Source organism: Stenella coeruleoalba (assembly GCF_951394435.1).
Source record: "Stenella coeruleoalba genome assembly, chromosome: 17".
NCBI lineage: Eukaryota > Metazoa > Chordata > Mammalia > Artiodactyla > Delphinidae > Stenella > Stenella coeruleoalba.
The window spans coordinates 27407091-27424195 of NC_137163.1; the positions used below are offsets into that span (position 1 = coordinate 27407091).

General features: G+C 35.5%; 1 protein-coding gene across 1 annotated transcript in view; it reads right to left on the reverse strand.

The window, feature by feature from the left end:
- The window catches only part of PKHD1L1 (PKHD1 like 1), a gene marked incomplete at both ends in the record, with an annotated part of 143164 nt that overhangs the window by 97454 nt on the left and 28605 nt on the right, over positions 1–17105 (reverse strand). The window contains 7 exons of the mRNA XM_079901821.1: positions 430–577; positions 5196–5368; positions 6582–6745; positions 11810–11934; positions 12969–13118; positions 14599–14712; positions 15596–15753. Of these exons, the coding sequence (XP_079757947.1) occupies positions 430–577; positions 5196–5368; positions 6582–6745; positions 11810–11934; positions 12969–13118; positions 14599–14712; positions 15596–15753 (1032 nt within the window). The remainder of the gene's footprint in view (positions 1–429; positions 578–5195; positions 5369–6581; positions 6746–11809; positions 11935–12968; positions 13119–14598; positions 14713–15595; positions 15754–17105) is intronic.

Consider the following 17105-nt stretch of genomic DNA (forward strand, 5'->3'; position numbering starts at 1 on the left):
ATCACTTGTAAACCAACTGTCCTCCTCCAAATACAGAAAAAATGAAATCTGCATATTACTTAGGCAACACATTTATGTATTTCTGAGAAACAAAAATTACATGAGTAATGTACCTCAGACATTGAGCCTTGGCTCAAATACTTAAAAAAAAAATCAGTTAACTTTATAGATAACCAGTAAGCTATGGATGTAAAAGAGAAACAAACTTTTGGGAATTTAACCTGGTATATCTGGTGAGGTGATGAAGAAAATGTGAAAATGTCATTTTTCTGAACAATTTAGTTTTACATTACTGACATAATCTCAGCTCTATAAATTACATAGAGAAATAATATTAAAAAGAAATACAGCAAAATGTTTATGATGGTTGTCTAGATCAGTACAGTCCCACTGATACATAGACCAAAGTTATGAACTTTTTTCATATACCTTTGAGAATATGTCCGTAAGCGTAAATGTCAAAGCTGCCACTTAGAGGTGGAGATGCTGCTTGAACTCTCTGAATACGAATCTTTGATTCCCCCGGCCAATTATTTCCTCTGTAAACAGACTCATTCTCTGTCTCGTTTGTGATTGTCTAGTTTCCAAAATAAATATTGATAAAATGATTAAACATAACAATGGCTAACCAGATTTCTATTTCACCAGCATACAATCCTGTGACATGACATAAATGAGCCTCAGGTATTCAGGACTCCTCAGAACGTTAAGGAGAGTCACATAAATCAACACAGGCTATACCTATATAGCTGCGATAATGAGGCCCAAGTCAACTCAGTCATCTGGGCAGCAATCAGCTGGAACCACAGTAATACCTCATTAATTCAGAGTGCACCTACCATCGCTCAAGGAACAAATATTTATTGAGCAGGCATTCTGTTCAAGGTACAATGCTAATCACAATGGGAAGGCAAAGAAACATGAGATACGGTCTTGGCTATCAAAAAATTAAACACCTTTTTGGAGAAATAACATATGGAAGCTTGAAAACCTAATTAACAATACAAGGAAGTATATGATCAATACAGTGACTGATCCAGACTCAGGAAATACCTGTCTAATGTTGAGTGTCAGTCAACTGACAGAAGAAACATGTGCAATAAAAATTCATGGATTGTAACTCTAAGAGTGAAGATGATATTCTCCTGCTTCTGATCCCTGCTAATTTTGTGGAATTTAAAATTATAAGCTCTGGGGGACTTCCCTGGTGGTCTGGCAGTTAAGACTCTGTGCTCTCAATGCAGGGGGCCTGGGTTCGATCTCTAGTCAGGAGACTAGATACCACATGCTCAATGAAAGATCCTGCACATGGCAACAAAGATCCCATGTGCAGCAACTAAGACTGGGTGCAGCAAATAAGTAAATATTTTTTAAAAAAAAATAAAATAAAATTATAAGCTCTATTGGCCACATAAAGGAGTGAACGTAAGTGCCAAAAGACATATGCAAGAATGTTCAGAGCAGCTTTATTTATAATAACCCCAAACTGGAAATAGTGCAAAAGCCCATCAATAGAAAGGATAAATGGTTGTATATTAATACCATGGAATATTGTATAGCAATGAAAAAGAACGAACTATAGCTAGCTATACGCAACAGCATGAACCTCACATTATCAAATAAAAGAAGATGCAAAAGAGCACACACTGTACTATTCATTAATATGAAGAGTAAAAACAGGGACTTCCCTGGTGGTCCAGTGGTAAAGAATCCACCTTCCAATGCAGGGGATGCGGGTTCCATCCCAGTCGGGGAACTAGGATCCCACATGACACTGGGCAACTAAGCCCACACGCCACAACTATTGAGCTCGTGCGCTTCAAAGAGAAAGCCCACGAGCCACAAACTACAGAGCTCACGTGCCCTGAAGCCCTTGCGCCACAACTAGAGAGAAATCCGCACACCGAAACCAGAGAGAAGCCTGAGTGCCACAATGAAGAGAGTTCATGCTGTAACCAAAGATCCTGCTGCCTCAACAAAGATCTGGCGTGCTGCAACTAAGACCCAATGCAGCCAAAAATATAAGGGAAATAAATAAATAAATGAATATTTTACTATTTAATAAATATTTTTTAAAAAGTAAAAACAAGCAAAACTAATTAATGGTAGTAGAAGTCAAAATAGTGGTTATCTAAGGGTGCGGGGTAAGTAATCTCATGACAAAGAAAAGGCATAAAGAAAGCTTTGGGGGTGTCTAGTGATTTTCTTTATCTTGATCTGGGTAGTGATTACATGAGTGCATTTACTTTGTAAAAATTCATGGACTTCAGCAAGATTGCAGGATACAAGATCAATAGACAAAAACCAATCACATTTTTATGTATAAACAACAAGCATGCAGAAACTGAAATTAATACAAGACCCATTACAATGGCTTCAAAGAAAATGAAATACTTACATACAAATCTAACAAAATGTACTGAATCTGACCTGAAATTGCAAAATGCAAGATGTAATCAAAGAAGACCAAAATACGTTGGACAAGAAAAAAGCAAAGAAGACCTAAATAAATGGAGAGACATACTGTGTTCATAGATTGGAAGACTCAACATGGTAAAGGTGTCAATTCTCTCTATAGGTTTACATGCAATCTATAAGTTTAAATGCAATTCTTATCAAATTGTCAGCAAGATTTTTGTAGACATAAACAAGCCTATTTCAAAATTTCTATGGAAAGACACAGGACCTAGAATAGCTAAAACAATTTTTCACAAGAAGAGTAAAGTGAGAGGAATCACTCTTCCCAATGTTAAGGCTCACTACATAGCTACAGTGATCAGAAGGGTGTGGTATCGGTGGAAGGATGGACACATAGAGAAATGGGACAGAATTGAGAATCCAGAAAGATATCCACACAAATATGCCCAACTGACTTTTGATAAAGGTACAAAGGTAATTCAACAGAGGAAGGATAGCTTTTTCAATAAATGGTGCCAGAGCAACTGGAGGGATAGGCAAACAAATGATCCTGGACCTGAAACTTCACATCTTATACAAAAGCTAACTCAGAATGGATCACGGCCTTAAATGTAAAATGTGTAACTATAAAACTTTCAGGACAAAAATAGAAAAATATTCAGGATTTAGGGATAAGAGTAGAGTTCTTTGACTTGAAACCAAAAGCACCATTCACAAAAGGAAAAACTTGATAAACTGGCTCTCATTAAGAGTGTTGTTCTATGAAAGACCTAATGAAGATGATGAAAAGGCAAGGTACAGACTGGGAGAAAATATATGCAAACCACATACCTGACAAAGGACTTATATCTAGGATATATAAAGACCTTTAAAAACTCAATAATAGGAAAATAGTCCAATTAGAAAATGCGCAAAAGATATCACAGATATCACAGAAGAGGATATATGGGTGTTCAACATTATTAGCCATTAGGAAATGCAAATTAACACCAAAATCAGCTAACAGTATATACCCCATCAGAATGGCTAGAATAAAAAATAGTGATAACGCCAAATGCTGGCGAATTTGTGCAGACACTGGGTCACTCATACATTGCTGGTGGGAATGTAAAATGGTGCGGCCACTTTGGTAAAGAGTACGATAGTTTCTTACAAATCTGTACATGTGCTTACCATATGAACCCATAATTACACTGATGGGCAATTAACCCAGAAAATGAAAACTTACATCACATGGAAACCTACAGATAAATGTTCATAGCAGCTTTATTCATAACACCCAAAACCTGGAAACAACTCAGATGCCCTTCAAGGGGTAAGTGGTTAATCGACTACGGTGCATCCATCCCATTAAATGTTACTCAGTAACAAAAATGAACAAACTATTGATACATACAACAACTTGGAGGGGTCTCAAGGGCATTATGCTGAGTGAAAAAAGCCAGTCTCAAAAGGCTAAATACTAGTATGATTATACAAAGTCTGATTCCTTTTCCACAACATTGTTAAATGCCAAAATTATAGAGACATTAGTGGTTGCCAGACACAGGACTGTGCTGAAGGGAGGGAGGTGGGTGTGGCTACATAAAAGGGCATCATGAGGGATCCTTGTGATGGAACTGTTCTGTGGTGGTCAGCTGAATCTACACACGCAATGAAAATTGTACAGAACTACACAGGCACACACAAATGAAAGCATGTAGAACCGGTAACATCTGAATAAGTTTGGTAAATTGTATCAATGTCAATTTTCTGGCTGTGCTATTATGCTATAGTTATAAATGTTACCATTGGGGGATAATGGGTGAAGGGTATGGGAATATTTATGTATTATTTCTTACAACTGCACATAAATCTACAATTATCTCAAAGTTACAGTTTTTAAAACAATTCATTAATCTGGACATTTAACATATGTGCACATACGTTATTACATTTTGTTATTACATTTTGTTAGAGAGCTAAGAGACTGAAAAACATTTACAAGATATTTATCTTGAATATACTAAGACTAAAACATTGGGCCTGGATAGGGTAAAAGCAATTTTCGTGTAACACTTATAGTTTTTCAGTCTTTTTAATCATAAAATTGTTAACACAAAGTTCTCTGTGAGACTCAAATTATAATATTTAATTATTATTTAACCTTTAATCTTGAACTTATTATACTTGGTTTTGGTTTGTTGTAGGAAATTATATTAACTAATTGTATATTTTTGTAAAAAATTAAATGTAAGAATACTCCTCATAATTGTAACATTTAATACAGATCTTATACCCAAACAGTACAAAATACTGTCCAGATCCTTTTGGAATTATGGAAAACCATCTCTTTCCCTTTGTATCAATTTTCATACAAATAAAAAAGAAATGGTGTTTATAACAGAAACAATTTTAAAACATATGCAGAATCTCAAATTTTCTTTCAATAATCTCTGTTCAAAGATCTTTATTGGGAGAGCCCACAAATTTTTCTTTTACCTCAACAGAGAAAACTCTACTTAAATCTGACTAGCTGATTCTTAAGGCTATTTCCTCCTGCTTTTTTCCCCATCAATATATTTCGTTAAAAAATTTTTAATGTTTAAAGTGAATTTTCATGCTCAAGTTCAACAAGCCTCTAAATCTTCATTTTATCCTTAGAATAACTGTCTTGTTCTATTAAAAGATGTCTAATCTGTGTGTCAGTTCTTCATAAAAAAAATGTTTTAAGTTTACTAGGTAAAGGCTAATGTTTCGTAAGTTGAAAATAGCTACTCATAAAATTCTAAGCTTACCTGCCCAAAGCTCACAGCCATCATGGGTATATTATAACTGCAATTACATGATGTCATGGTGACAGAATATTGGTTGGTCATACTTGATCCATTAATTTTGGTCTGATTCACCTGAAAGTGCTTTAAAAATATTCCTTTATTTGCTAATGCTGGAAGTCTTCTCTTTGGCATTTCTAAAGAACATAGATAAAGTAAATGGGAGATAAAATTGCATAGCTTGTGCTGCTAAAAAGAAAAGCATCAAATAATATCCATGTGTCATGGAATAAGCTGTTTAAAACCAAATTTTAGAAAGAAGATCTTAAGGAAAGTAGTTTGTGAAGCTTGGCAAACCTTCACTTCTAGAATATAAAGCTTTAAAGTTTTTACATATATGAGCCTCATTGGGTAAAACGAAATACTGAAAAGGCACCAAGCTCTGGGTTCTATGCAGCCTTCTGTGGGCCAGTTAGTTTTGCTCTGTTGTAGGTCCCTGAACGTGGTGCTCACTAGGATGTGTGTTCCATGAGGGCAGGACCAGGACTGCCTGGTCCTCTGCTCTTTCTTTGGTACTAGACATATTGCCTGCCACATGGTAGGTGCTAAATGAATGTTGCTTAAGGAACTACAACCTTTATCTCAGCACAGATCAGCTGTCTTATGTGCTCCACCAATCACAATGTAGGTCTGGTGACAGTGGACTCAAAAAGAGTGACTCAAAGTACAGCAACATTTAGTTTTTAGCCAGTTGAATCATGACCTTGCACTTGAAAACTGTTCCAAAGGAAAGGATTCCAAAACTCCTCTGAAATATGGTAATAGTCACTTATTAAGGTGACTGTTTGGAGTTAGGCTGATTTTTAAAAAGACTGCAGTTTAATTTTTATTATTTTATTAGCATATCTCACATATATGAGTCTATTAACATAACTAGAAAAAATATTAAAACTCTGAGAAATAAAGTTTTCATTTACAGTTTTACTAATTATCATAATAAAGTCCACGGAAAGTTTCAGCTCATTCTTACTAGACAGACGTCAATGTCAACAGTTGCCTTTCAGGAACAGATCTCTATCTTGGTAGTTGATTTCTCAAAAATCAAACAAGGCAAAATTAGAATGTTTGCCACAGCTTACCTGTAAACAGAATCCAGGACTATAAAACTAATTCCTGCTTTAATGACAAAGTTTACATTAAGGACGCATTTATCTTTAGAATAATCACCTGGTCCTATTCATTAAAAAAAATATGATTTAAACCATAGTATTATTGAGATGAAAGAATAACAATATTTAGAGATTAATGTTTCTATCTAACCTACAGAATATAAATAACGTCCACAATAAGATTTTAGTACAAAGTAGGTTTAGAAGGTTTAGGTTTTAGATATGAAATGATACAATATACCATCCAATGCTGCAATTGTAGATGTCTGTCCAATGTATACAATATCCACATAGAAAGACTGTGATTCTGATGCTTTCTGCAAACTAATCCTCTGAAGAGAAAAACTGGTCCCAGTGTATTTGGTTTGTATGAGATCCAGAAGGTCTATACAAGTGTAGGTCCAGCTGAAATATGGTTGTTTAATTAGGTGTATAGATCAGTTATAATGTTCAATGTAAACAAATACATTATAAAAAGCATTAAAATCTTGAACAGTAAAAGTTTTTCTTTTCCCACAAGACCATAAGCAAGCTTTATTAGCACAAAAAAACAGCCACAAGGGACAGCAAGCAGAAACTTTACATTGGCAGTGAAAGATTTAATGTTGTATCCAAAAGATAGGTTTTCTTTTATTTGTAACCTTGGCAGTAGACATAGGCATGTAAAGTAACATTCTGTAGTGACAGGTAAGTAAGCTAAGGAGCATGCACCTTGGTGGAAGGCATACAGAAACAAGACACAAGAATGAAGCAAACCATTTTAGTGGTGCCAGGGACAGAGCAGCAATTTCAATCCAATACTAAGAAGCAAAACTGGAGCTTGATAATACTTCTGGAAGAGCTCAGTGGAGTTGCATTGTCCCCTATAACTAAGGGACAAAAGGTGCTAAGTTATTTATAGATTCAAATGGTTGCAGAGTGCCTTTTAAACGTATAATTTAGATTCAGAGTTTCCATTAAATATTAACTGCATTGGAATCTCATAAATTACATAAGCAATTTGGTTACAGGAGTTTGCAATAAAGAGATAAATACTGCCATTCAAATAAGTAAATACAGTTCAACAATAATCTTTGCGTCAGCTACCACTGTACTGATTAACTGACTAGTTTGGGCACCTTCTATTCTCATTTTGAAACTTCATGGTTTACAAACTCATCATGGGATCCACCTCTAGTGCACCAAAGCTTAGACTGACAGCATTTTAGAAAATTATATGCATAACTACAGTACGTTAAAGTGCTCCTTAAATTAAAAAAAGTATTTTGGGCCTCTAAGTACACTTCTACTACTAATTATATGATTCCGAAGTTCTAAAAGCTACTTAGAAAAAATGGTACACTGAGCAGGACCCTTTATATAAGAGAAATGGAGACTACAAATGATATCAAAACTTAAACAGCACATGGTGCCTTTGTGGCTAGATAATTCCATTTTCCAAAGGAAAACCAGATTTTACTTCTGGGATTTTGAAGCTTGATTTACAACTACAAACATCACTGGTTCTGGAGGGTTATAGAACAATGCTTTTTGGCACTAACAATGTGCTGAAAATAAACTAATGCTAACACACCTAGCTGATCTAAGTAGACTGTCTGACCTACATAAAAGCAGGTCTAGAAATACCAGCTAGGAGAGTTTACGTTGCCTTGATTGGTAATAGTTTTTAATCAGAGAACCAACCTCTTTTAAAACTCATGATATTCTTGTTGAAAGATCTTGTAGCATTTAGGGTAAAGGAAGCCCATTAGCTCCATCAAATGTAGGGCATCTTCAAATTACGGCACAGCAGAAAAACTGCAGGCTAAAGGAAGGACCTACTTAGTGATATGGTTAAGTGATGGTTTGACTAACATGGAAGAATTGAGATCTATAAAATCTTCCAAAATCCTGTTGCAATAGAAGAGTGAAATGCATACAGGTGGTGGTGATCAAAATTAAAATTGTGATTCCATTGTTCAATTTGGGCACGTAGGGATGTCCCTTCAAGAAGGACTTTCACTTCATAATGATCCATCATGGGATTACCCGATTTGAATCAAACTGGGTATGAGGCAGTGGGATATGTTCATTCTGTGCATAGACTTTCCATGCTCCTTGCCTATTAACATGGAGAGGACTGTCTTAACCCCTGGCATTGTTTCTTCCTATGTGATGGCCAACAGAGAGTAGTTGTGGCCTCTTCTGAGTCAACAATTACCCTAGGGAATTGCAGAATTGTTCCCACTCACTTCATTCATTCCAGGAGCTAACTTCGATCCCATTTTATATATTGGATTAAACTGTGCAATAGCCTCAAAAGATCTATTTATGCATGGGGAGGGGGAATCAGCACTTTCTTCGATACTCCTCTGTCTCTTTCTGTCTCTGTCTCTGCTTCTCTTTCTGCCTATCTTCCTCTTCATCTTCTGTGGAAAACAAAGATGGATCAAATGTATAAAACATGCCAAAAGTGCAAACACAGGAGCCATACACTGTTTAATCAGATGCCACTGGAGGGTGAAATCTGAACTGCCAGAAAAAGGACACTTTTTTAAAGCATTAATTCAGGAAGATTACTTTTCTTTCATTGGCGGTGGGTGGGGAATCGGTTTTCACTTCTTAAGTTTTTGTTAGAAAACAAAACCCAAGAGTGTCCTGCAACTTTCTCAGAGAGCAGCTTCTTATAGTTCGTGCCAACACTGTCCACTTCATACACAGAGCTCACTCAGCTCTCTGTCCTTTGAAGTCCACTCCAAGTTTACCAAACTTCAGTATCTGATGAACTTTCTGTCTCTGTATGTAAAAAAATTTTCTTTCTTTACATCCTATGGAAGCATGTCTAGATCTTATTCGTGGGGTAAAACACAAATAAGTATCTTTTAATGCTTGTTCCAACAATCTAAGGAATATTCAGTGGGAGAATTTTCATGTGTCCTGAAGAATTCTAGGAAAGACTCTTCTTAAATATATTCTCTTTGACAAACATCTCTTGGGTATCTACATTTTAACTATGGCTACCTACCTCATGGTTAGAGATTCTACACCTATATTTAAAATCGGTTCCCAGTTGCCTTCACTTTATCAACTGAAGGGCATTAGGGCCACATGTTCAGGGTATGATGCCAGAGGGGTATGCATCAAATACAATATTTTATTTTGAAAGCTGAAGACTATAACTTCCCTTCTTCCCTTAACAAAAGGTCATTCCACTTCTTCGGGGAGAAAGCCATAAGCACTGGCAAAACTTCTTTTAAAATTTCAGGTTAAAAAGCTGGGCTGTAAAAAATAAAAAAAATAAAAAAAAAAAATTAAAAAAAAAAAAAAAAAAAAAAAAGCTGGGCTGGGGGCACAGGAGGGGGATGTATCTAAGGATATCCACGTCAAGGTCCCACAGTTCCAACAGGCTCTGTGTGCCCCCACCCACCTGTCTGTTCCATCGTCCGTCACTGCTTCTGTCACTGACCCAGTGGGCACATCTTGTTTTCTCCTGATGGAATTCAGGGACCTAGCTCCGAGGGAGCATCTACAGGCCCCAACTCTGGTTGTCTCCCCACTTTACCCCTTTCCCCCAACTCATGAGGGATCCATCTGAAAAGTTTTTTAAACCTTTAACAAATAAGATTCCCCTTATAGTCCAACATATTTCTATGAGTTTTGGAGTATACACATTTCTAAAGGTATGGAATGAAAGCTGGTCCCTGCATTTTGAAAATAGTGGTGGGATGATCAAGAAAGCAGGAAGCTTGAAATTGCGGAGTTGGAAGTAGTTTCTTCATCCAGAAGCGAACTCCCCCATCAACACCACCTTTTCAGGAATTCCCTGGTGGTCTAGTGGTTACGACTTGTACTTCCACTGCAGAGAGCACGGGTTCGATCCCTGGTTGGGGAACTAAGATCCCACAAGCTGTGCAGTGCAGCCAGAAAAGAAAAAACCTGCCTTTTCTTTCCATCTAGTTATTCTAATCTCCCTCATCATCTTACCTGTTATTTCTTTTCTTTGTTTTGTTTTGTTTATGGGTATCATTTGGTTCTATTTCTAACTTTGGATCATTTTCTCTTCCCTTCTGTCTGAACAGTTAAGCCGAGGCACTGACTCTGCCTCACACTTGCTCCATACACAGCAGTTCTGAATGTTCATAATCCCACTCCTATGATGAGAATAGAAAAGTCCTCTCTCTATATTACAGAATGGCAGCAACTTAAATGATATGTATTAAAGTACAATGAAAACTATATAGATTGATACAGGATACAGAAGATTTTTTATGTAGCTATGACAGAAAAAAAACACAAAAGAAACGTATTAGAAATATTTTTGAAGACATGGAAATCATACCATGGGTATTTTATGACATAAACTTTACATGAAAAAAAACCTTCTAAAATTGTGGAGAGGAAATGTTCTATATCTTTACTGGGGTAATGATTACATAACTGTATACATTTGTCATGCTTACTGAATTATGCACTTAGAGTCAATTATGACATTATGTAAATTACACTTCAATAAGCATGACTTTAAAATTTATGAGGAATACTTTTTTTTTCTTTTTTTTTTTTTGCGGTACGCGGGCCTCTCACTGTTGTGGCCTCTCCCGTTGTGGAGCACAAGCTCCGGACGTGCAGGCTCAGCGGCCATGGCTCACGGGCCTAGCCGCTCCGTGGTATGTGGGATCTTCCCGGACCAGGGCACGAACCCATGTCCCCTGCATCGGCAGGCGGACCCTCAACCACTGCGCCACCAGGGAAGCCCGAGGAATACTTTTTAAAATAGAAAAGTTGTATGTGTGTGTATGTGTCATCATTGTTTTATTGTATGTAAAATTTTTGTGTGTATTGTACATGAAAATTCAAAGTCAAGATTGACAAATTTCAGAAGATATAATAATTAATGAAAACCAAAAATCATTTTGCAGAACTAAATTGTGCTTGAGGTTATGACAATCACAGTCATTAAACAGCTTTCTCTAGACTCATTTAGTTTCTCGCATTATACTTCTCTATCTGCATTTTTATGTGTCTAACTTTTGGCAACCAAACCAAGTATTTAAGAATATCTTTTCTCCCTTAACTTTGGTATGTTCATCAAAATATTTTATTTTCTCCATTTACACATTCATTTTGTTTTTCAGTGATCAAAGTCTAATGATAATCTGGCGCTAAGGCAGTTTCTTTCTACCTTCCTTCAGTATCTAGAAACATTATTAGATTTAATAATATATAATTAAATTCTAAAGTTTACCACTGTTTTGTCTTTTAAATGGTCATGGGTGATGATGACACTAGACCAATTTTTATTTCCATAATCTATAGATTTATTTTTGGCACAAATGTCTCTGTTAGGAAGCTTATGTAGAAGGCAGAAAAAATTGCAGTTAGATCCATGGTGCACACGATTTCTCAAAAACAAACAAACAAACAAACAGATTTTACCTTCATAGTTTACATACTATAATTTAAAAATTTCAAATTCATAGTGTAACTTACTTGTTTCCATATGCAAAGTTATATGTAAATTGTGTATCAGTGCTTCTAGTAATCTTGCTTGTGTCTTGGTATTGAAATTTTAGACCAATATAATTTGCCAAGAATCCTTTGTATGCTAAACATAACTACACAGAAAATATTAAAAGAAAATCAGTAACAATATTTTACCATTAAATTGTTTTGTAGCAATTCAAATGAATTCAATCCAATCCAATAAATATCTATTGAGCATTTTTTATACAAAATGTATCAGAACACAGAGGAAGGAATGATTAATTTCAGACAATGAGATGCAGAATTGGGGAAGATTTTATAGAAGAGGAAGGAGTTGATGTGACCTCACAATTAATGATTAATTCTTTTATTGTTTTCTTAGATATGATTTCCTTAAAAAAATGGAAATAATTCACTCCCTCTAGTCATGGAGCTATATAAGGATTAAGGCCAGTTCTAACTAAACTCTTCAATGAATTTAAAACTCCATTACACACAGAGAAGACAGAGAAACATTAAGGTAGATTAACTAGGATGTGAATGCAGCTGAACATTTAGAGATGTCACCATACAATAGTTATTAAATACTAATTTCAATGGTCTACAACTCCTTAAAAATGCCAGATGTATTTAGAACTTAGAACTTTAGAACATGTGCTACAAGTTGAGAATTTTAAAACAAGAGAAAGGGTAAATCTATGATTGCTAGTCTTAGATACCTATCCTAAAACTGTCGTCTCCTCTGCTCGTGATCCTCCTTTACTTTTCCATGACTGGATACCCTAGATCACTTTATGACGGCTATCTATTTTTGTTTCTTCTTAATTAATTAATTTGTTTCTTCTTAATTAATGAAGGAATAATGAGAATAATAAGAATAATAATTTTAAATTGTTTTAGTATTTACATTTGTGTGCAAATAATGTTTTTTTCTGAAATTATAAGATAAAGCAGAATCCATGTGCACGGTACTACGTATTCTTAAAATTTCATTTTTTGAGTATCAACAGACAAGGAAATCACAAGCACAGAATTGAAGCATGGTGCCTGTCCAACGTGATGTGACTTCACATGACAAGCAATTTTCCTTCTCTTAAAACTTCATGAAATTTTATTACCAAGGTATTTTACAAATTTAATGAGCATATAATTTTGTTGAGCTTACCTGATTATAAGGAAATAATAAAATGTTTCCATATGGTAGTCTGTTTGGTTTAACATCTGCTGAGTCAAAAAGAACAGCTGGGTTTTTCAGGGAATAACGACCACAGTAAGCATCAGTTTCAGCTGTCTTTTGCCCTCTATTAATATGCTCCTACAGAAACAATAATATTTCAAATGAAAACATGATTTATTGCCCTGCTTTACTCCCCAACATCTTCACCTAAGTCATTCAAGTTTCAACTCAGATCCCACTGCTTCCCAAACTGCTTCCCAAACTGCTTTAACTTGAAATGTTTTCTCTCTTCTTTGAAAGTCTAAGGCTCTCATCCTATAACACTCACTTAGATACGTACTCATATAATCCCTCGTACCTGTATTTGACTATTTCCCAAGTCCTCTCTTTCCCCTTATATTATGAACTCCTTAAGGATATTTATTCACTCCTTCCACAAATGATTTTTTGTGTTCATTCCATGCCACATTTTTACTTCTTTGTTCATTTGCTTGTTTTTTGTTTAATCTTCAGGGTTCCAATAGTGAAGAACCCTATCCCTACACACAGGAGCCTACCAGTTTGGGACAAAGGAACCAAGGATTATAAAACCAAGGCTGAAAGGAGACATCTAACTCACATAAAAGCATCAAAACAGATGACTCGCAGAAGTAACAAATGAATTGCCTTGAAGAATAAACAGGAGTAATTTAATAGGAAAAGGGAGCCAAGGGGCATCAGAGAGAGCGTAAAATATGTGCAAAGAAGTGGGGACGTGAGAGAGTGGTGCTGGGAAACTCAAAGAGTCAAGGTGAAGTGTAGCCAAGAATGTGTGTTGTGATGATGATGATGATGGGAGATGAAGTACAAAAGGAGTATAATGTAAACTACTTGTTCAATTGTCTTGGCTGCAAGTACTACATTCAGGATAGGAGAACCCAAATACATGTATACTTATTGAAACAGGTTGAAAACGTAACCCATTAAATGATTTTCCCTTTTCTTCAATAATAAATCTGTTTGCATAAAGCATGACATGATATATATTTTTAAGGACTCATTTCTGGGGTATTGATCTGAATTGAATAACTAGCCTATATATTTCTTATTCCTATGGTATTCATTTGGAAATGGTGAATATCTGGCTTCCTCAAGTCTTCAAAATAAGAATTAGGAAGTTAAGTATATTTTAAATTTATTGTACATCAAAGAAAAATCTTTGTATTTCATCAAGAAGTAAATAATGACTAGGCATTGTACTAACTGACCAGAAGCAAGGGAAGCAATTTACTGTATAACACTCTACTACAAATGGTATTCTCTGAAGCCAATGAGGAAAAAGAATATACCCTGCATCTAAATGAAGAAAACAAACAAAAAAACCTATAGATTTCACATTTACCCATCTTGCCTACTTTCTCTTGATTAAGAAAATTCAGGTGTGCTTTTACTAATGAGTCATTTTATAATGCAGGAGGATGCTAGAACAGACCTTACCAATAAATGTATGACAAAATTATACTTGAAACTTGGCTTTAAATGTTAAAGGAATTAATGCTAATTCAAAAAATGACAAAATTCCAAACATTTATATGATTTCTTATCTGGTCCATTTCACAGTTCATTAAATATTCCATACCAGGTTAAAATCAGTTTCATAATCTCTGAAGTATTTCACAACAAATCCTTCTTCAAAATTTGCAATTTGTGGTGGACACTTAGCGCTAACCATTTCTTCCACTGCTGCCTGAAACTAAATTAACAATATGAGCTTTAGTAACTTCTTTATGAAGAGTTAGAACATTACTAATTTAACTACTAATTCTACTAATTAATTAAAAAATAATTTCATAATTCCCATGTTAGCCATAATTATGAGGTCATTTCCTAAATAATTTCAAGTTAATATGTGATAATTTCAGTATCCAATGACTGTTTCAAGACTTTTATTTTAGAATGATAATAGTTATATCCAACTGGCTGATCTTAGCTTATTTAGTTATTACATAAGGGAGGCATATTGGTTTAGTAGCTTTTTAAAGACAGCAATGAGGCAAACCTAAATGAATTAGCACCTAATTAAACAGATTCCAAATGAATAGTTTTCCCAATTAATGCAAAATTAACTGGAAAAAATATATACTCCAATGCATTGTTTCTCAAAAGAAGAGATACATATACTGTAATCTCTTACTATTATTTAAGAAATAATAACTCTGGATTATATAGGAACTGGCACACATTCATGAGGTCTATAATTTCCATACCATATTTCTCTGATAAAGCACAGATATTTAGAATTAAGGACTTGAAATAGTGCACAATCTTCAGTCATCAAACAAATATTAACTCAAACTCATTGTACAGGTAGTTGTTGACATGCAGTAATTCACAAGCAAACATTCCTCATGAGCAGCTACCCCATATGCAGATACCTGGATCCTGTTGGCACAGATCCAAGAACTCCCCTCTCACTCCCTCTGTCATTGTGATATTTCCTCCCTTCTCCACTCACTATGAGTTGGCTCCAACCCACCATGACAAGGAGGAGATGTATTACTACTCCTTAAAATGTGTTTTTATAGAAGGCTGATGCTTAAGTGGCTTTCTGTTTAAAAAACTAACACAGAGCATACTTCAGCTTCTGATGACTGCGGCATAAGAGGTCTAGAAGTGATCCCATCCCAATTCAGTGTGAATGTGTCCAAACTGGGTTTTCCTTTGGTTTGTTCTGTAATAGCCAGTGTGACATTGTTCCCTTCAAATACTTCATAACTGAGCAGATCGAAGTCTCCTGCAATGAAGTACCAAACAGAATTTGAAGAAGTTAGTTAATTAAATACCAATATACCCATAATAGAAACTCAGAGGTAACAAAACTAGTTTTATTTAGAATTGTATTATCACAAGAAAAAGGATAAATGGAGAAGATGCAGATCCTTGAATCTGATATTTAGCCATAGTAGAAACAGCAGAACAGCAGATAAAGTGCTATATATTTAAGGTTCTGTTTTTGTAGCGTAAAAGGAAGTTTTGTAAGATAAACAAAAGTTGGCATTGGGATCATGAGGTAAAAATCAATGGGCAATAAAATATTCCAAGAATTATTTAAGTTTTCTTCCGGTACCATCATCTTGGTATAAAGGGCTAGCCTGGGAAATTGCTATTTTCTTTAGTTACAAATGGAGTACAAAGATGAATTCCAGGAAGTAGCCCCATGCCTGCGAACCTTGTTTATACAATCTCACTGAAAGAAATAAGGCCTTGTCCTCACATGTCTCTCTTCTTTGGGAGGATGCTTTAACAGTGGAATCCTACTGACTTTCTCTAAGAGAACAAAGATAACCATATCTTCTTTAGATAGCATTTTGACAATCTAACCTTTGGGAAATTTTTAGAACTTCAATTCATGTTAAACAGAATTCTTTACTCTCTGCTCAACAATCAAATTACCAACTTCATAAAATGAGACATAAACATTGAAGTAACAGTTTACTTATATGAATTGGAAAATAGTGACCGTGCAAAGAAAGGAAATACATATTCAGGGACCTATTTCATGAGCTAAATATCCCAAATACCCAAATTGGTTGCTAAACTTGGCTTTAAGACTTGAAAATGTGACACTTGAAATTGTAAGACTTGAGGGCTTCCCTGGTGGTGCAGTATTTAGAATCCGCCTGCCAACGCAGGGGACATGGGTTCGAGCCCTGGTCCGGGAAGATCCCACATGCTGCAGAGCAACTGAGCCAATGTGCCACCTACTGAGCCTGCGCTCTGGAGCCTGCGAGCCAGAACTGCTGAAGCCCGTGCACCTGGAGCCTGCGCTCTGCAACAGGAGAAGCCACCGCAATGAGAAGCCCGCGCACCGCAACAAAGAGTAGCCCCCGCTCACCGCAACTAGAGAAAGCCCGCACACAGCAACAAAGACCCAACGCAGCCAAAAATAAACAAATTAAATAAATAAATAAATAAATAAACTATAAAATTTGCAGAAGAAAAACTGGAAAAATTTAAAAGAAAAAAACTGTAAGACTTGAAAACGTAATAAGAAGTTAATGGCCATTACTTGAAAAGGATAAAGAAGTCAAATAATTTTGGAAAATGCTGTATTAAATACAGGTGCACTGCTTTTCTTGTTTTGTT